This window comes from Hyla sarda, chromosome 4 (genome assembly GCF_029499605.1).
Source record: "Hyla sarda isolate aHylSar1 chromosome 4, aHylSar1.hap1, whole genome shotgun sequence".
Classification (NCBI taxonomy): domain Eukaryota; kingdom Metazoa; phylum Chordata; class Amphibia; order Anura; family Hylidae; genus Hyla; species Hyla sarda.
Window position 1 is genome coordinate 184,935,395 of NC_079192.1, and position 21,585 is coordinate 184,956,979.

At 41.8% G+C, this 21,585-nt stretch overlaps 1 protein-coding gene across 3 annotated transcripts in view; it reads right to left on the reverse strand.

Annotated features, from left to right (window-relative positions):
- The window catches only part of PAX4 (paired box 4), a 172,684-nt gene that overhangs the window by 87,723 nt on the left and 63,376 nt on the right, over positions 1-21,585 (reverse strand). For all 3 annotated transcript variants that reach the window (XM_056573085.1, XM_056573083.1, XM_056573082.1), the window contains exon 4: positions 17,349-17,427. In XM_056573085.1, the coding sequence (XP_056429060.1) occupies positions 17,349-17,427 (79 nt within the window). The remainder of the gene's footprint in view (positions 1-17,348; positions 17,428-21,585) is intronic.

A 21,585-nucleotide genomic window follows, 5' to 3' on the forward strand; every position in this document is an offset into this window, starting at 1 on the left:
CCATAGTACACTTCATCCATTACTGGAAAATAAGTTTAGGGAACACCCACCTGTTCCAAATCTCCACTCCTACACTCCTTCCCTAGGGGGTGTACTGTTTGTAATAGGCTCACATGTGGCTGTTAATTTCTTGTATTTTCCTCTGTATGTATGTAACTGTTAGCTCCATAAGAAACATCGGCCTCAAATGCAAAGAGTTCTCACTCATGAACTCATGCCGTATTTCCAGGCGACAATTCGGAGTCACATGTTAGTTGTTCCCAGAAAGATGAAGCAGAGCATAGGTTGAAAATTGCAATTTTCAAAAGCTACCCTTCACGCATTCCTGGAAAATAAATTTAGGAAACACCCGTGCGTTCAAAATGTCCTCTTAATCCCTATACCCATTCCTCAGGGTGGGTACTTTCTGTAATAGTGTCACATGTGGGGGTTTCATTCTTGTATTTTCCTCTGAATGTATGTAACCGTCAGCTACTGATATGCCATAGCCTCAAATGCAAACAAACCTCTATGACGTCTGATCCTTGTTGTGCGCCCGCCCAGCACGTTACCCCATATGTGGATGTGTTTCCATAGTCAGGAGAAAAAGCCCTCCAAAATTTGTAACCCAATTTCTCCAATTACTCCTTGTGAAAATTTAAAAAATTGGGTAACCCCAGCATTTTGGTATAAAAAAAATATATTTTTTTTTTCATTTTACGGACTACTGTTAAAAAACCTGTGAGGTATAAGTTCTCACTGTACCCCTTGTTACCTTCCTTGAGGGTGTAGTTTCAAAATTGTGGTCACTTGAAAGGTTTTTTTTTTTTTTTAGATTTTACGTCAGAACCTCAACCATTGCAGTGCAAAGCACCACTTTAGGCCTTCAATCTCATCGGTGTTGTCTCACTCCTAAGCCCTGTTTTGCACCTGCATAGTGCTTTACCGCCATATAGGGGGTATATCCTTATTCTGGAGAAATTGGGCTACAAATTTTGTGGAGCTTTTTTTCTCTTACTACTTGTGAAACTAAAAAAAATGTTGGTTAATACCGTCAATTAAGTATTGAAAATCAAATTTTTCACTTTTACGGCCCACTGTTCAAAAAAAAAGTACTCACTGTAACCCTTGTTACATTCCTTTGAGGGTCTAGTTTCCAAAATGGTGTCACATGTGGGGTGTTTCTGCTGTTCTGGCTTCATGGGAGGTTTGAAAGTGCACTTGACCCCCGACTTCAATTTCAGCAAAATTCTCTCTTCAAAAGACCAATGACGGTCCTTCTGTTCTGAGACCTGTAGTGCGCCAACAGAGCACTTACCATCATCATATGGGGCATTTTCTTAATCAAGAGAAATTGGGCTTCACATTTTGGGGTCCATTTTCTCCGATTACACCATGTGAAAATGAAAAATTTGGAGTAACACCATCATTTTAGTGTTAAAAATCTAATTTATCACTTTTACAGCCCACTGTTTAAAAAAAAAATGTGAGGTTTACTTACACATTGTAACCCTTGTTACGTTCCTGGAGGGGTCTAGTTTCCAAAATGGTGTCACATGTGAGGGGTTTCTGCTGTTCTGACTCCATTGGAGGTTTGAAAATGCACATGACCCCCAACTTCAATTTCAGCAAAATTCTCTCTTCAAAAGACCAGTGGCGCTCCTTCTGTTCTGAGACCTGTAGTGCACCAGCAGAGCACTTAACATCCACATATGGGGCATTTTCTTAATCAGGAGAAATTGGGGTCCATTTTCTCCAATTGCCCCTTGTGAAAAAGAAAAATTCGGGTAACACCATCATTTTAGTGTTAAAAATAAAATTTTCCATTTTCACGTCCAACTTCAATGCAAAGTCGTCAAACACCTGTGAGGTGTTAAGGCTCACTATACCCCTTGTTACATTCCCTGATGGGTGTGATTCCAAAAATAGTATGCCATGTGTTTTTTTTTTTTTTGCTGTTCTGGCACCCTGAGGACTTTCTAAATTCAACATGCCCCCCCAAAAACCATTTCAGCAAAATTATCTTTCAAAAAGCCAAATTTTGCTCCTTCTCTTCTGAGCATTAAAAAATCCCAGAGTTGCTCTTTCCCTCTTGAGTCATGTTGTAAGCCCACAGAGCACTTTATGTCAACATATGAGGTATTTCCATACTCAAGAGAAATTGGGCTACCATTTTTGGAGGGCTTTTTCATCTAATACCACTTTCAAAAATGAAAAAAGTGGGGCTACAAGAACATGTTAGTGTAAAAAAAAATGCAGATTTTTTTTTTCTTTTCCACTTTGCTGCTATTTTTGTGAAACATCTAAAGGGTTAACAAACTTTCTGAATGTCATTGTTAATACTTTGAGGGGTGTAGTATTTCTAATGGGGTCATTTATGGGGTATTTCTCAAAGAAAGGCCCCTCAAATCCACTTCAAACTTAACTGGTCCCAGAAAAATTCATATTTTGAAATCTTCGTGAAAATTTTGAAAATTGCTGCTCTACTTTCAAGCCCTCCAATGTCTTCAAAAAGTAAAAACATGTCAATTTTATGATGTCAACACAAAGTAGACATATTGTATTTGTGAATCAAAGTTTTCAAAGAATTTCAAAGTTAGGTAAATTTAAGTTTAAAAAAAAAAAGTTTGAAAAATTCATAATTTTCAATTTTTTCCCATCAAATTTTTGAATTTGTCACTAAGAAATGATGCAAGTATCGAAGAAAATGTACCACTAACATAAAGTACAATATGTCACGAAAAAACATTCTCGGAATCAGAATAATTGGTAAAAGCATCCCTGAGTTATTAATGCATAAAGTGACAGTGGTCAGAATAGCAAAAAAGGGCTCAGTCCTTAAAGGGGTTCTCCGGTGCTTAGACATCTTATCCCCGATCCAAAGGATTGGGGATAAGATGCCTGATCACGGGAGTCCCGCCGCTGGGGACCCCCTTGATCTTGCACGCGGCACCCCGTTGGTAATCATTCCCCAGAGCGTGTTCGCTCCGGGTCTGATTACTGTCGATCACGGGGCCGGCGGCGTGTGACGTCACGCCTCCGCCCCCGTGTGACGTCACGCTCCGCCCCTCAATGCAAGCCTACGGGAGGGGGCGTGATAGCTCCCATAGGCTTGCATTTAGGGGCAGAGCGTGACCTCACACGGGGGCGGAGGCGTGACGTCACACGACACCGGCCCTGTGGTCGCTCCGGGGAGTGATTACAAACGGGGTGCCGCGTGCAAGATCACGGGGGGTCCCCAGCGGTGGGACTCCCGCAATCAGGAATCTTATCCTTTGGATAGGGGATAAGATGTCTAAGCAACGGAGAACCCCTTTAAGGTGAAAAAGGGCTCAGTCCTTAAGGGGTTAAAGAGGTGCTCCCTCTAGACATATTATCCCCTATCCAAAGGATAGGGGATGAGATATTTTATATCTTATAGGGCCGCCCAAAGCTGCCAATCTAAACATAAATGTTTTAAATGTTGAGCTGCCAGCCCGGAGATCGTGGGGGTCCTAGTGCCTGGACGCCCACGATCTCCGGGCTGGCACCTCGACGTTCTAAACATTTATGTTTAGATCAGCAGCTTTGGGCGGCCCTGTTTGTGATGTCACGCCGACTCCATTTATATCCATGGGAGGGGGCGTGACAGCTGTGGTTGCTCAGTACCAAGCCCTACTCACGTGCAAGTTCCCACAAGCATAGTGGCCTATATTATTCTTTAAGGGTGCATTCCCTCGTGGCGTATTTTGCTGCGTATTTGCTGCGTATTTTCCTACCCATTGACTTCAACAGGGAAAATAAAATACGCAGCAGCAAATACGCTGTGTGGGAACGTACCCTTAAGGCATACATTTGGAACAACCAGGGAACTTTGCCCCACCCAACTAAGTAATCAGGGGAGAACAAAGATCAAAGAAATTTTGTTAAAATAATTTAAGATTTTTTTAAAGCAGTACAATTATAAAAAGGCACATAACATGGATATTATTTTAATTGTATTAACCGATAGAATAAAGAAAACGTCATTTTTACCGTAAAGTGTACAGTGTGAAAACAAAACCTTCCAAACGTTGCTAAATTGCAGTTTTATTTTCAATTTTCCCATGTAAATAAGAATTTTTTTGTTGCGACATACATTTTATGGTAAAATAATTGATGTCATTACAAAGTAAAATTGGTGAGGCAAAAAAATAAATATGCCCTCATATGGGTCTATGGATGGAAATATAAATGAGAGGAAAAAATGAAAATGCAAAAATAATATTGGCCTGGTCCTTAAAGGGGTACTCCCATATCCAATGGATAGGGGTTAAGATTTCTGATCTCGGGGGTCCCGCCGCTGGGGACCCCTACAGTATTGCATGCGGCACCCACCTGTTTTTTGTCTGGAAGCGCTGGAAGGTCTTAGTCACACCCCCTCCCATAGACTTGCATTGAGGGGACGGGTGTGACATCACACGGGGGCGGAGTCCTGATGTCACGGACTTCCGTTCCCGTAGTCGCGACTAAGACCCTCCAGCGCTTCCGGACAAAAAACAGGTGCGTGCCGCATGCAATACTGCGGGGGTCCCCAGCGGCGGGACCCCCGAGATCAGACATCTTATCCCCTATCCTTTGGATAGGGGATAAGATGTCTAGGGTGGGAGTACCCCTTTAAGGCCAAAATGGGCCTGGTCCTTAAGGAGTTAAAAACTAAACATTTTCCCCATATACTTCATAAAAAATGTGATTGCTAAAGTTGTGAATTTTTTAATTTAAATGGTGTCTCTGTCTTTTTAATTTTGCAAACGAATCCTATTATCTTAGTCTGTTTGGTCCTAACAACTAGAAATTTGGACCTGTTTGCTAAAAGAGGGTGTGCTTATCTCTCTGCTCTGCTCCCTCCTGTGCTTCAGTGCAGTGTATAATGCCACTTTCACTAGTGTGAGATGAACCCCTGTAAGATCCAGACAGGACCCAGACAGCTTGCAGTCTTTTCAGAAGAGGAGCGTTTCCAGGCACAATGACAAGCAATAAAGGTGCTAAATTATTATTTATATGCAAACTGATTTCTCTTTGGTCATTTTAAGAACTTTTTTATGTGTATTTGCATTGTTTAGGTTCCACATAGCTGCTTTGGGGTTATATAAAGAATACACTTTGGGAACAAAGCTTTGTAAATGTAACAAAGTTTTTTTTTTAGGCATAAAATGCAGGTTTTTCTTCTGTACTTGTAACGCATTAGGTTCCACTTGGCTGCTTTAGCATTATATAAAGTATGCAATTTGAGCACAATTTATTTTTTTATGGAGGTTTTTCTTGTGTACTTGCACCATATAGGCCATGGCTGCTGAGTTATATAAAGCCTGTATTTTAAGCACAAAGCTTTGCAAATGTAAAAATGTTTGTGCAGAATTTCCATAATTCCACACAAACTCCATTCAGCAAAGCCTGCAGTGGAATTTCTGTATTCTGTAAACACAGACTTCTGCTGAAATTCAAGCCTCATTGAGTAAATTGAGATTCCTTCCACATATCTGCAACATTTAAGGACAGGTCTTTAAATTTTGCTGACTTTCCGCAGCAGAATGTCCACTGTGGAAAATCCGCTGTGTGAATTGGACAATGGAATCCCATTATCATTTAAACATAATGGGATTCCATCAAAACCTGTCCAGAGGAAAAGATGATTAGTTGCCCATAGCAACCAATCAGATCCCTTCTTATATTTTTGACAAGGCCTCTGCAATACGAAAGAAGCAATCTGATCGGTTGCTATGGGCAACTAGGCAACTTTTTCCTTGGACAGGTTTTGATAAATGTCCCCCAATGGGCTTAAAATTTTAGCTGATTTCCCAGCAGGATTCTTCTGTGGAATTCCGCACAGAAATTCTGCCATGCTGCTCCTGAAGAAACACCCCAGCCTTAAGTAGAGGTGCTAGAAGAGTGAGGACAGTAAAACATAGATCAAATATATGTATTTTACATGGGGCACCTTTCTACACTGACTTGAACATTTTTTTTTCTTACTAATGACAGTAACACTTTAACCCCTTAAGGACCAAGCCCATTTTAACCTTATGGACCAGGCCAATTTTATTTTTGCGTTTTCGTTTTTTCCCCGTCGGTCAGCCTTAATCTTCTATTTTCGGTATATGCAAATGAGGTGCTAACAGGGACCGGCCGGGCTAACTAGCACTCTGACATCAGTGCCACTGGCCGCAGTGCCGTCCAGCTCATCAATATTCCTCCCCTCTCTCTTCATTACAGAGTGGGGAAAAGAGGGAGAGGCGGAGGGAGGGGAGGAATATTGATGAGCTGGGCGGTGCTGCGGCCCGGCACTGACTTCAGAGTGCCAGTTAGCACCTCATTTGAATATACCGAAAATAGAAGATTATGGCGGAACGGCGCGGCGGATCCGGGCATGCCGAGGATCAAACTGATCAGCGTCCCTCATACTACCAGCCAGTACCGCTTAAAAACAGTTTTCCTTTAAGGACAATGAACATAAATGTGCATTCTGATGCGCTGGGACTTAGAACATTTACGTCCTGTACATGACGCGAGCACTGGAGCGGTGCACGCATCATGCAAGGCAGGTCCCAGCTGCTATCAGCAACTAATCAATGCTTCTTTTATTTTATAGAGACCTTTTTGAAAAGTTAAGGTGAGGTCACACACAGCACATCCACAGCATATTTACCACTGCAAATGCGCTGCTGACAATCACAGAGCCACTGCAGAACAAGCTCTCTGTGCAGCCTGGTAGCTCTGTGTGTCAGCTTGTGACTGCCAATGAGAAATGCACCGCTATGAGCCGACACACAGGGAGCAAGGAGCTTGCTCTGCCGTCTCTTATGACTGCTGGAAGCACATCCACAGCGTTAAATAGGTTTATGTTTCAATGAGTGGGGTGGCTCATGTGAGTTCACAAACAGCTAGCCACAGTGTTAAGGTAATCTCACAACATAGCCATTTAGCCCTAAAACAAGCGCAGATCCTTCCAAAGTATGTCCATTACGGTCTGGCAGGTACGTACTAAAATCACCTTATGGTGGATAACCCCTTTAATTTGTGAAAATACTGGGTGGGAGAGATAATTGGTCCACTAACAATAAATTAAAAGAATAGCTAATTAGCTAAGAGTGCTAATTTTATGGCAGACTAGCCGCATTTAGGCTGTGTTCACACTCTGCCGTACCAGAACTAATGTGCATTTTTGCTGTGAATTACTTAATTACAGTAAAAAGGGTGCATTTTACTGCAATTGACATATTTAGCATAATCACAGTACCGCAATTTTGTCCATTCGCGGCCAAAATGCATGCTTTAATTAATATGCAAACCCAGCCTTACTCAAGTAAATCGAAAACTGGAAAGACTGATACATATCATATTGCTTTAACCCCTTAACGACCACGGACGTAAATTTACGTCCTGGTTTGGCGGGACTTCCTGCACCAGGACATACATTTACGTCTTGTGTATGACCGCGAGCATCGGAAGGGTGCTTGCGTCATACATGGCAGGTTTCGGCTGCTAGCAGCAGCTGGGGACCCGCCCGTAATGGTCGACATCCCCGATCACGCGGATGTCCGCCATTAACCCCTCAGATGCCGTGATCAATACAGATCAAGCATCTGCAGCATTGCGGTACTTTGATTGGATGATCGGATCGCCCGCAGCGCTGCCGCGGCGATCCGATCATCCAGCATGGCGGCCGGAGGTCCCCTCACCTGGCTCCGGCCGTCTCCCGGGGTCTTCTGCTCTGGTCTGCGATCGAGCAGACCAGAGCAGAAGATCACCGATAATACTGAGCAGTGCTGTGTCCTATGCATAGCACTGCACAGTATTAGCAATCAAAGGTTTGCTATAGATAGTCCCCTAAGGCGACACAAAAAAGTGTAAAATAAAAGCTGAAAAATGTAAAAAAAAAAAGTGAAAAATCCCTCCCCCAATAAAAATGAAAATTGTCCATATTTTTCCCATTTTACCCCCAAAAAGCGTAATTTTAAAAAAAATAAACATATTTGGTATCACCGCGTGCGTAAATGTCCGATCAAAATATAATGTTAATGATCCCGTACGGTGAATGGCGTAAACGTGAAAAAAAAAATCCAAAAATGCAGCTTTTTTGTCACATTTTATTAAATTTTTTTTATAAAAAATGATCTAAAAGATTTATATATATACGGAAAAATGAAAAAGTTATAGGTGGTCAAAATAGGGCGATTTTAGATTACTGATTTTGTACAAAAAGTTTTAGATTTTTTTTAAGCGGTACAATAATATAAAGTATCTAGCCATGGGTATCATTTTAATCATATTGACCCACAGAATAAAGAAGACATGTAATTTTTACCGTAAATTGTACAGTGTGAAAACGAACCCCTCCAAAATGTGCAAAATTTTGGTTTTCATTTAAATTTCCTACCTAAAAATTTTTTTGGGGGGGATTCGCTGTACATTTTATGGTAAAATGAGAGGTTTCATTACAAAGTACAATTAGTCATGCAAAAAACAAGCCCTTATATGGGTCTGCAGATGGAAATATAAAAGAGTTATGGACTTTAGAAGGCAAGGAGGAAAAACCGAAAACGCAAAAATAAGGTGAAAGGTGAAAATGGGCTTGGTCATTAAGGGGTTAAGGGGCTAAGCTATATGTTTATGGTCCACACTTAATACATTTTTCTAATTTTACAACTTTTCCACTTACAGACAAAAATTCTAATAGATTGCTGTAGAAATAAACTGGTGGGAAAGGTAGTAACCCTTACAGAAGACCTGAAGAGACACACATATGCATCCACAATGACTCTTGCAATAGATGAGGGGCTGCTTGGCTTAAAATTCACCAAACCATTCAAAGGGTACTCCACTGGCCAGCGGAGTACCCCTGTAAAGGGGTAATCCGGTGAAAAACTATTTTTTTAAATCAACTGGTGGATTGCTGGAACTGGGAATTTGCTCCTGCTTTGGACAGTTCCTGAGACAGACAGAGGTGTCAGCAGAGAGCACTGTGGTCAGACTGAAAAGAAATTCAAAAAGAAAATAACTTCCTGTGGAGAATACAGTAGCTGATAAGTACTGGAAGGATTAAGATTTTTAAATAGTAGTAATTTACAAATCTGTTTAACATTCTGGCACCAGTTAATTTAAAAGAAAAAATGTTTTTCACCGGAGTACCCTTTAAGTGCATGAGAATATACCAACCCAGATAGCAGGAAACGTACCTTTTTTTCTCCCATGTATTGATCATGCTCACATATAGACCATACATTTTTGAACCAGTCATTGATCAACATATGGAACAACTCTTTATAAAAGACCATGCTTCTTTGGAAATTTCACTAGCAGATTCAACTGTGTTTGACTGCTTTGTCCTGGTTAGGCCATGTACACACAGTAAAATTGCCCACTTTGCTGTTAAACACCTGTAAAAGGCCTTAGGGTATGTTCACTCGGATGCATCCGCAGTGTATTTTACGATGTGGATCCGCCGAAAATGTGTGCATCCAGCTGTGCACGCTCATAGCGGCGGAGCAGACACACTACGATGTGCAAGTTGCCGACTTCATGCACTGTATACTCACAAACATCGTGGCCACTCTCCCTGCTTCCTGAGCTAGGCCAAAAGCAGCCACAATGTGTGCGAGTATACTGTGCATGTGTGTGGCAACTCGCACATCACATTGTGTCTGCTCGTAGCAGCAGATCGCTGCTATGAGCAGGCACAATGCAGGGTCCATCGTCGGCAGATCCGCAGCATAAAATACTGTTTTAAAAATTAAAGAAGGGATCTGATTGGTTGCTATGGGCAACCTGTCAACTTTTCCTCTGCACAGGTTTTAATAAATCTCCCTAATATACCGTATTCCATTGTCGTCAATTTGCATTTATTTCAATGGCCATTAAATTAACTATAATATAGGAGGGAGCATATGATGCGTGTAGACCTATGTGTAATATTCAATTGGCAATAGGAAAAAACACTAGGATACTTAAAAACATACTTTTATTGGTGTACATTTGTTATATAGGCACAAAAAATTCACACATTTAAACAATAGAAGGTACAATGCAATGTTTGTAAAATTCTTCACAAACCTAGCTTGTCCTATTTTGAGGATAATTTGCTAGAGTAAGGCTATACTGGCCCTACTAGTCGCATAGGACCCCCTACCTGTTACTGCAGGGAGGCCTTCCTAGAGAATGCCAACCTGCAACAGGAACCTCCTATCTCTCCCTGGTTCTGGAGGGAATGGAGGCACCGGGTGCAGTACGTATAGCACGTCACCAGCAAAAAATCAGCCGGTTTGTAGACCTCAGCTGAATTATTTGGTGAGTATACAACTGTAAGCACATCAAATTGGTACAATGATTGCATACAGATATAGTACATATTAGAACCACATATTTCCAACGCGTTTCGTTGCGGCACAATTTCAAGCATCGCAACTCTTCAGGGACAAGTGTTTGGAGAGCAGGAGTATAGTTTCTCCCGTCACCTATCTCACTGAATAGTAGTATGATCGTGATACGACATAGAGGTATAGATAGATATTCTGATGTGCTTAGATAATGAAGGCCCAGATGAAGTTATGTGGGTAATGGTCCAAGGGCTTATGTTCCCTCTTGTATATAGATAAGTACCGTCCTGAAATTAAATAGAGATTCTGTATATAGAGTGTTGTTTTATACACATTGTTTGAGATTTTGAATAATATTTAACCCCTTCAGGACCAAGCCCATTTTGGCCTTAAGGACCAGAGCGTTTTTTGCACATCTGACCACTGTCACTTTAAACATTAATAACTCTGGAATGCTTTTAGTTATCATTCTGATTCTGAGATTGTTTTTTCGTGACATATTCTACTTTAACATGGTGGTAAATTTTTGTGGTAACTTGCATCCTTTCCTTGTGAAAAATCCTAAAATTTGATGAAAAATTTGAAAATTTTGCATTTTTCTAACTTTGAAGCTCTCTGCTTGTAAGGGAAATGTATATTACAAATAAAAAAAAATTTTATTCACATATACAATATGTCTACTTTATGTCTGCATCATAAAAGTGACGAGTTTTTACTTTTGGAAGACACCAGAGGGCTTCAAAGTTCAGCAGCAATTTTCCAATTTTTCACAAAATTTTCAAACTCACTATTTTTCAGGGACCAGTTCAGGTTTGAAGTGGATTTGAAGGGTCTTCTTATTAGAAATACCCCACAAAAGACCCCATTATAAAAACTGCACCCCCCAAAGTATCCAAAATGACATTCAGTCATCATTTTAACCCTTTAGGTGTTTCACAGGAATAGAAGCAAAGTGAAGGAGAAAATTCACAATCTTCATTTTTTACACTTGCATGTTCTTGTAGACCCAATTTTTAAATTTTTACAAGGGGTAAAAGGAGAAAATGTATACTTCTATTTGTAGCCCAATTTCTCTCGAGTAAGCACATACCTCATATGTCTATGTAAAGTGTTCGGCGGGCGCAGTAGAGGGCTCAGAAGGGAAAGAGCGATAAGGGGATTTTGGAGACTACGTTTTTCTGAAATGGTTTTTGGGGGCATGTTGCATTTAGGAAGCCCTTATGGTGCCAGAACAGCAAAAAACCCTCACATGGCATACCATTTTGGAAACTAGACCCCTTGAGGAACATAACAAGGAATAAAGTGAGCCTTAATACCCCACAGGTGTTTCACGACTTTTGCATATGTAAAAAAAAAAAATTTTTCTTCACTAAAATGTGTGTTTCCCCCCAAATTTCACATTTTTCCAAGGGTCAATAGCAGGAAATACCCCCCAATATTTGTAACCCCTTCTCTTCTGAGTATGGAGGTACCCCATAAGTTGACCTGAAGTGCACTATGGGTGAACTACAATGCTCAGAAGAGGAGGAGTCATATTTGGCTTTTTGAGAGCAAATTTTGCTCGGGGGGCATGTCGCATTTAGGAAGCCCCTATGGTGCCAGAACAGCAAAAAATACCCACATGGCATACCATTTTGGAAACTAGACCCCTTGAGGAATGTAATAAGGAATAAAGTGAGCCTTATTACCCCACAGGTAAAAAAAAAAAATAATAATTTCCACTAAAATGTGTGTTTCCCCCCTAATTTCACCTTTTTGCAAGGGTTAATAGCAGAAAATACCCCCCAAAATTTGTAACCCCATCTCTTCTGAGTATGGAGGTACCCCATAAGTTGACCTGAAGTGCACTATGGGCGAACTACAATGCTCAGAAGAGAAGGAGTCATATTTGGCTTTTTGAGAGCAAATTTTGCTCGGGGGGCATGTCGCATTTAGGAAGCCCCTAAGGTGCCAGAACAGCAAAAAAAACCACACATGGCATACCATTTTGGAAACTAGACCCCTTGAGGAACGTAACAAGGGGTACAGTGAGCATTTGCCCCCCACTGGTGTCTGACAGATCTTTGGAACAGTGGGCTGTACAAGTTTTCATTTTCATGGACCACTGTTCCAAAGATCCGTCAGACACCTGTGGGGGGTAAATTCTCACTGCACCCCTCATTACATTCCGTGAGGGGTGTCGTTTCCGAAATGGGGTCACATGTGGGGTTTTGTTTTTTTGCGTTTGTCAAAACCGCTGTAACAATCAGCCACCCCTGTGCAAATCACCTCAAATGTACATGGTGCGCTCTCCCTTCTGGGCCTTGTTGTGCGCCCCCAGAGCACTTTGCGCTCACATATGGGGTATCTCTGTAGTCGGGAGAAATTGCGTTACAAATTTTGGGGGGCTTTTTTCCCTTTTACCTCTTGTGAAAATGTAAAGTATAGGGCAACATCAGCATGTTAGTGTAAAAAATAAAAAATTTTTAGACTAACATTCTGGTGTAGACCCCAACATTTCCTTTTCATGAAGGGTTAAAGAAGAAAAAGCCCCCCAAACCTTGTAACGCAATTTCTCCCGAGTACAGCGATACCCCATATGTCGCCCTAAACTGTTGCCCTGAAATACGACAGGGCTCCAAAGTGAGAGCGCCATGTGCATTTGAGGCCTAAATTAGGGATTTGCATAGGGGTGGACATAGGGGTATTCTACGCCAGTGATTCCCAAACAGGGTGCCTCCAGCTGTTGCAAAACTCCCAGCATGCCTGGACAGTCAACGGCTGTCCGACAATACTGGGAGTTGTTGTTTTTCAACAGCTGGAGGCTCTGCTTTGGAAACAGTGGTGTACCGGACGTTCTTATTGGGGGAGGGGGGCTGTGTAAGGGTATGTGTATATGTAGTGTTTTTAACTTTTTATTTTATTTTGTGTTAGTGTAGTGTAGTGTTTTTAGGGTACAGTCACATGGGCGGGGGATTACAGCGAGTTTCCCAGCGCAAAATTTGCTGCATCTCAAGATGCGAGAAACCCACTGTAAAAGCCTCGCCCATGTGAATGTACCCTGTACATTCACGGGGGTGGCGGGGCGGGGGGGCTTGCACCAGCTGTTGCAAAACCACAACTCCCAGCATGCATGGTCTGTTAGTGCATGCTGGGAGTCATAGTTTTGCTACAGCTGGAGGCACACAGGTTAGGGAACACTGAGTTAGAAACAGACAATGTTTCCCAACCAGTGTGTCTCCAGTTGTTGCAAAACTACAACTCCCAGCATGCCCAGACAGCTGAAGGGCATGCTGGGAGTTGTAGTTCGGGAACATCTGAAGGGCCAGATGTTGCTGAACTAAAACTCCCAGCATGCCTGGACAGTCAGTGCATACTGGGAGTTGTAGTTTTGCAACAGCTGGAAGAGCACAGATTGGAGACCATTATACAATGGTCTCCAAACTGGGGCCCTCCAGATGTTGCAAAACTACAACTCCCAGCATGCATGGTCTTTTAGTGCATGCTGGGAGGTATAGTTTTGCAACAGCTGGAAGCACACAGGTTAGGAAACACTGAGTTAGAAACAATGTTTCCCAACCAGTGTGTCTCCAGCTGTTGCAAAACTACAACTCCCAGCATGCCCAGACAGCTGAAGGGCATGCTGGGAGTTGTAGTTTGGCAACATCTGAAGGGCCAGATGTTGCTGAACTAAAACTCCCAGCATGCCTGGACAGTCAGTGCATGCTGGGAGTTGTAGTTTTGCAACAGCTGGAAGAGCACAGATTGGAGACCATTATACAATGGTCTCCAAACTGAGGCCCTCCAGATGTTGCAAAACTACAACTCCCAGCATGCCCAGACAGCCAAAGGCTGTCTAGGCATGCTGGGAGTTGTAGTTTTCAGACTCCTAGAAGCAGCAGTGAAGATCTTCACTGCTGCCTCTGAGGACCACATACTTACCCGTCGCTGCTCGTCCACGTGGCCGGTCCCGCGCTGCTCCTCGGTCCCGCCGCTGGATCAGGTAAGTCCGCCGGTCCCCACGTGTTCCCCCCGAATGCCGCAGGTCCCCGCGAGCCCCTGCAGCCTTCGTCCCCCGTTCTGCCCGACTTCCAGGGGCGGGCAGTGCGGGGGATCTGAACTTTCACCCCAGATCACTGTGATTGGTCCACAGGGACCAATCACAGTGATCGCTGACCAGGACCATCAATTGATGGTCCTGGGGGTGAAGCAGAAGTTGTCCCCTGCTGGAAACAGCGGGACTTCTGCCAGTTAACCCGTGCGATGCTGCGCATCGCCGGGTTAACTGCATGTCATTTATAAACGCCGGGATGCGCGAACGCACTGCACAACCCAGCGTTTATATATGACATTCTGCGGGAAGGGGTTAAAGCCTACCTTAGATTGGTACGGCAAATGTGTAGGTGCAGAGGCGATACTTGCATGGATACAATGGTTTAATATGATTTTAATTTGTATTGTTGTAGGCTGGTAGAGGTAAGCCTAACAGGGAGGAACATAATATTATTACACTATCATAGGTTGGGTTGGTATAGTGACAGGGGAAATAGATAAATGTATTATTTACCTAGTATGTGAGGGCACAGGGCATTTACCCACAGGATGAGGTTTCCACATTCAAAATAGGGCAATATCTGTGGATAAATAGATGGGTAAACTAGATGGGTGAAACAGTGGGAGTGCCAGGTTATGCAGAGTGGTATACATATAATTAATTATAGATGTCCTACCATATGGCGTCCTTGGGATAGTTTAGGGAGCCATTAGGATGCAGGTACCTGCCTATAGGACAAAGTAAATTACCTAAGGCATGATTTAAAACTAGATAGGCATAGATAGTAGGAGAATAGGATAAATTACTTACAGTCAGCTGATTCGGTGGTCAGCAAATGCAGGGGTGCAGGATGGCGCGGCATCTACCTAGTGCCGGCACCTTGCTTATTTATAGCTCCCCGGCGTGCGGGCGTGTATGCGCCAAACGGAAGTGAGATCACTTCCGGTTTGCGCATCACTGTGGAGCGCATGACACGCTGAGTGCGCGCAAGCGCAGTGCTGTCATGCGCTCCACCGTGGAACGCATCAGGGAGGGGGCGGATGCTCCACAGTGGGGCGCATCCGATGCGCACACTCCCGTCGGCCATAATTTGCTTGCGCTCCACAGTGGGACGCAAATAAAGAACACATGAGAGACAGAGTCGGCAAAATCAGTATATTTAACCACCGGTTTCTCTCATTGTAAGAGTACAGTGATCTCTAGGTCGGCATTATCTATGGATTTAACCGCGGGTTTGTCTGCCTCATTAAAAGGGTGCAGTGATCTCTATCTGGTGTTATTTAAGGGTGCTACTCTTATTCTGGTCTCCCTATTTAGGTTGATAGGCTAAAAGGACGATTATGGAAGGGGAACTGGGGGGTAAAGGAGAGTCAGGGGGAGGGAAAAGGGGAGGGGGGTGTGGGTGAGGATCAGGGAGGAGTGGGCCATTACCTAGATGTTTAACATATGTGTAGAGTACATGTATGATAACTGGGTACTCTTAAGGATGCACTAGTTAAACAGTCGGTTATATATATAATTAAATGAAGCTGGCAAAATTTAATTGTTCATTCAGTCCATTTGGATATACCGTGCCAAGAGTAAAAATCCAGCGTGTTTCTTTCTGTGTTACAATTTGATCGATTTCTCCTTTTCTTATTCCCATCTGGATTGTTTCAAGGGCTTTGAAAGAGATACATGTAAGATCTCCATTATGTTTCTCATTCACGTGTCTGGCCACTGGTTTGTCTCTTTGGTTATTTACATCTCCTATGTGTTCTAGGATGCGTACTTTGAATTCTCTTATAGTTTTTCCTATGTATCTTGCACCACATGTGCAGATGCAGATATATACCACGAACTTAGTGCGGCAATTAGCAAAGGTCCTGGCGGGGAAAGTCTGGTTCAAATGCGCATCTGTATAACTAGGGCCCGGATTTATGAACCGGCATGCCCGGCACTTACCGCACTTAAAAGTGCCGGGTCTTCTTTGTTCTAACCATGTTGATGTTATTGGTGGTTCATAATGGCTCTTAACTAGTCTATCTTTTAGATTACGTCCCCTTCTATATGTAATAGAAGGGGTACTGGAGAGTGTGTCTTTTAGATCCGGATCCATTAGGAGGATATTCCAGTGTTGAGTGATGATGTTCCGAATTTCTGTCGATGCGTCGTCAAAGGTCCCTATAAGCCGAGTGATTTTCTTTTCAATATCCCGGTTTCTAGGTGTAAGTAGAGTATTCCTAGGTGTTTTTAGTGCACTTTCCATAGCTTCTATCAAGTATTTTTTGGGATATCCTCGTTCGGAGAAGCGAGCTGATAGAGCCCTTGCCTCTCTTTGATACTCCTCGGTTGAAGAACAGTTTCTTCGTAGCCGTAGGAATTGACCCTTTGGTATCCCCTTTCGTAGAGGTTTAGGATGTGCACTTTCCCATCTCAAAAGGGTGTTCCCAGCTGTTGGTTTACGATATAAGGATGTCTCTACTTTCCCATCAGTACCTCTTTTTATTGTTACATCCAGAAAGGGAAGTGAGTCCTTCTGGATGTCTGAGGTAAAGAATAAACCCACTGTGTTGGAATTTAGTGCAGACATGAATTCACCAAAACCAGGGAGAGATAAGAGGTTCCTGTTGCAGGTTGGCATTCTCTAGGAAGGCCTCCCTGCAGTAACAGGTAGGGGGTCCTATGCGACTAGTAGGGCCAGTATAGCCTTACTCTAGCAAATTATCCTCAAAATAGGACAAGCTAGGTTTGTGAAGAATTTTACAAACATTGCATTGTACCTTCTATTGTTTAAATGTGTGAATTTTTTGTGCCTATATAACAAATGTACACCAATAAAAGTATGTTTTTAAGTATCCTAGTGTTTTTTCCTATTGCCCATTAAATTAACTAACATGTTCTTACTTTTATGGGTAAAAAGAATAACAGTTATAACATTATTATTACTAATCCAGGTTTTTGTGGTATATATGTCATGTGCTATGGCTTGTATAATGAGTTATATATTAAAGATAGAAGCCTACCTGGACTGGATTGGTCCAAAGGAGAAGAAAAGTTCAACGTTGATGGTAAATTCCTTAAAACTCTATTTATTGAAGACACCTTGAAACAGAGAATTTTAGCAACATATTACTAATAAATAAAATAAAAATTGGTTTAGGATGAATAAGGTAAACTAGTGTAACCAGAAATGACTGCTCAGTCACAGTTATTGATTTGTGAACTAAAGAGACTTCCGCAAGGCAGGACGGTATTTGGTTTTAGTCCTGAAACATGATCAGAATTGTATCTGTATTTGATTCTTGTAACCAAAATTAAACACAATTGGTTTGACTACTGTGCAGCCATAAGAGATTACCTTCATAATGCTATTCACAAACAGTACACATTTATATAATATAGAATTGTTTCATCCCAATCACACTGTCTTCTGACTAATCATTACCCATGATAACACTTTACATAATTATATCAAATATCATATAATGGAACAAAGTGGCTTCATTTTGGTTATAAAATGTGTATTTAATTTGATGTATGTACTGCTGAAGTTGTGAGATTGTTGTCTTAGATAACATCACATCTTAGCAACATACATATATATTTCTACAATACCTATAGCATGCAAATATTAATCTTCCTAAACTAAAAATTTTGATTAGATATGTAGTTGACTCATTGTTAGCAGCCTTCCTAAAATGTTTACAAATGCATTACCTACTTGTTTCAATGGAATCAGAAAATAAATTATGCTCACTAGAGGGCTCATACTAATGGACAATGATTGCTAGCCTTCGTGTCTATATCTGTAAAGGGGATGGGGATAAACCTCATACACCCCTTCCTTACGAAAAAAGACTTTTAGTGTGTCCCATACTATCCAGACTCCGCCCTAGTTGTTGTGGAATAAGAATTAGAAGGAGGCCTTCATAAGACCTAATGGTGACAGTAGTAGGCCTACTGTGCCATAAATGGCACACTGACCCCGTGTAAAGTAACATCGGCCAGAATTACTGTATTGTGCATGAAATCAAGTGATAACCTGTTAAAGTCCTGTTGAAGGACTAGTAAACTAATAAAAAAGTAATACATTTTTTTTAAACTGTATAAAGAAAAAATGAACTAGTTAAATATTATGTTATTTAGCCTACACAGTAAATTTTGTAAAAAAAAAAGAGACAATTTTTGTTTTTAATAAAGTCTCTTTTCAAAAATATGTGATATAAAATTTATAAAAACTTCTACATACCCAAAAATAGTACAGTTCACCCTGCAGAAATCGGGCTCTCAGTCCCATAGATAGAAAAATAACAAAAGTTAACAGTGTCAGAATATAGTGAGGTAGAGCATTTTTGTTTATATTGTTTATAGTAAATAATTATCTAATTATCAAGATAATCATGTTAGTAAATGCAACAGAAAAATGTAAACTACCATATACACCATACTGGATCATAGATTAGATGTTTTCCCTGTGCTACATATGCTACATATTTATCATACTAACACAGGGGGTTACAAAACTGCAAGATCCAGCTCACCCCAGTTCGCCTCGCGCGTCACGGATCAGTGTGGACAACACTGGAGGAAATATTGAAGAAAGAAATTATCCAGCGCAGTAGTTCACATGCAGGTAAATTTATTTCAGAACAGCGACACACATGGACCAGGACAGCAGTGATGCGTCGATTGTCTCAGTGTTCTTAATCGTTCTGACAGTCTCTTTTTTTGGAATGCTGTTATGGGGGAGGGAACTGTTATCACAGGTGTGATCCATTCATGTGGAAATTAACAGAACACTCCCACACAGCAAGTAAACTCCATTACAAACATAGTGCATTAAAATCCCTCATGTTTAATATACATAATGTTCGTGCAAAGGACATAACAAATGGGTATTAACCCCTTAACCCCTTGGGGACTGGGCCCATTATGACCCTAAGGACGGGAGCATTTTTTGCAAATCTGACCACTGTCACTTTAAGCATTAATAACTCTGGGATGCTTTTACTTATAAATTTGATTCCGAGATAGTTTTTTCGTGACATATTCTACTTTATGTTAGTGGTAAATTTTCGTCGATACTTGCATCATTTCTTGGTGAAAAATTAAAACATTTGATGAAAAATTTGAAAATTTTGCATTTTTCTAACTTTGAAGCTCTCTGCTTGTAAGGAAAATAGACATTCCAAATAAATAATATTTTGATTCACATATACAATATGTCTACTTTATGTTTCCATCATAAAGTTGACATGTTTTTACTTTTGGTAGACATCAGAGGGCTTCAAAGTTCAGCAGCAATTTTCCACTTTTTGGCTAAATTTTCAAAATTGGAATTTTTCAGGGACCAGTTTAGGTTTGAAGTGGATTTGAAGGGCCTTCTGGTTAGAAATACCCCACAAATGACCCCATTATAAAAACTGCACCCCTCAAAGTATTCAAAATGACATTCAGTAAGTGTGTTAACCCTTTAGGTGTTTCACAGGAATAGCAGCAAAGTGAAGGAGAAAATTCAAAATCTTCGTTTTTTACACTCGCATGGTCTTGTAAACCCAGTTTTTGAATTTTTACAAGGGGTAAAAGGAAAAAAGTAAGAAAATACCTCATATGTGTATGTCAAGTGTTCGGCGGGCGCAGTAGAGGGCTCAGAAAGGAAGGAGCAACAATGGGATTTTGGAGAGTGAGTTTTTCTGAAATGGTTTTTGGGGGCATGTCACATTTAGGAAGCCCCTATGGTGCCAGGACAGCAAACCCCCCCACATCGCCCACTATTATTACTTTTTGTTAAAGTCGGATGCGTAAATGAAAAAAAACATTTTTTCACTAAAATGCTGGTTTTTCCCAAAATTTTACTTTTTTACAAGGGGTAATAGGAAAAAATGCCCCCCAAAATTTGTAACCCCATTTCTTCTGAGTATGGAAATACCCCATGTTTGGACGTCAAGTGCACTGCAAGCAAACTACAATGCTCAGAAGAGAAGGAGCGCCATTGAGCTTTTAGAGAGATAATTTGTTTGGAATGGAAGTCGGGGGCCATGTGCATTTACAAAGCCCCCAGTGGTGCCAGAACAGTGGACCCCCCATATGTGACCCCATTTTGGAAACTACACCCCTCATGTAATGTAATAAGGGGTACCGTGAGCATTTATGCCCCACAAGTGTCTGACAGATCTTTGGAACAGTGGGCTGTGCAAACAAAAAAATTACATTTTTCATTTTCACTGACCACTGTTCCAAAAATCTGTCAGACACCTGTGGGGCGTAAATGCTCACGGTACCCCTTATTACATTACGTGAGGGGTGTAGTTTCCAAAATGGGGTCACATGTGGGTATTTATTTTTTTGGGTTTATGTCAGAACCGCTGTAACAGGGCTCCGAAGTGAGAGAGCTCCATGCGCATTTGGGACTAAATTAGGAATTGCATAGGGGTGGACATAGGGGTATTCTACGCCAGTGATTCCCGAACAGGGTGCCTCCAGCTGATGCTAAACTTCCAGCATGCCTGGACAGTCAGTGGCTGTCCAGAAATGCGTGGAGTTTTTGTTTTGCAACAGCTGGAGGCTCCCTTTTGGAAACACTGCCGTACAATACGTTTTTCATTTTTATTGGGGGGGGGGGGGGGACAGTGTAAGGGGGTGTTTATGTTGTGTTTTACTCTTTATTATGTTTTAGTGTAGTGTAGTGTTTTTAGGGTACATTCACACTGGCGGGTTACGGTGAGTTTCCCGCTAGGAATTTGCGCTGCGGCGAAAAATTTGCCGCAGCTCATACTTGAAGAAGGAAACTTACTGTAAGCCCGCCTATGTGAATGTACCCTGTACGTTCACATGGGGGGGGCAAACCTCCAGCTGTTTCAAAACTACAACTCCCAGCATGTACTGAAAGACCGTGCATGCTGGGAGTTGTAGTTTTGCAACAGCTGGAGGCACACTGGTTGGAAAACCTTCAGTTAGGTTCTGTTACCTAACTCAGTATTTTCCAACCAGTGTGCAACCAGCTGTTGCAAAACTACAACTCCCAGCATGCACGGTCAGTCAGTACATGCTGGGAGTTGTAGTTTTGCAACAGCTGGAGGCACACTGGTTGGAAAACCTTCAGTTAGGTTCTGTTACCTAACTCAGTATTTTCCAACCAGTGTGCCTCCAGCTGTTGCAAAACTACAACTCCCAGCATGTACTGACAGATCGTGCATGTTGGGAGATGTAGTTTTGCAACAGCTGGAGGCACACTGGTTGGAAAACCTTCAGTTAGGTTCT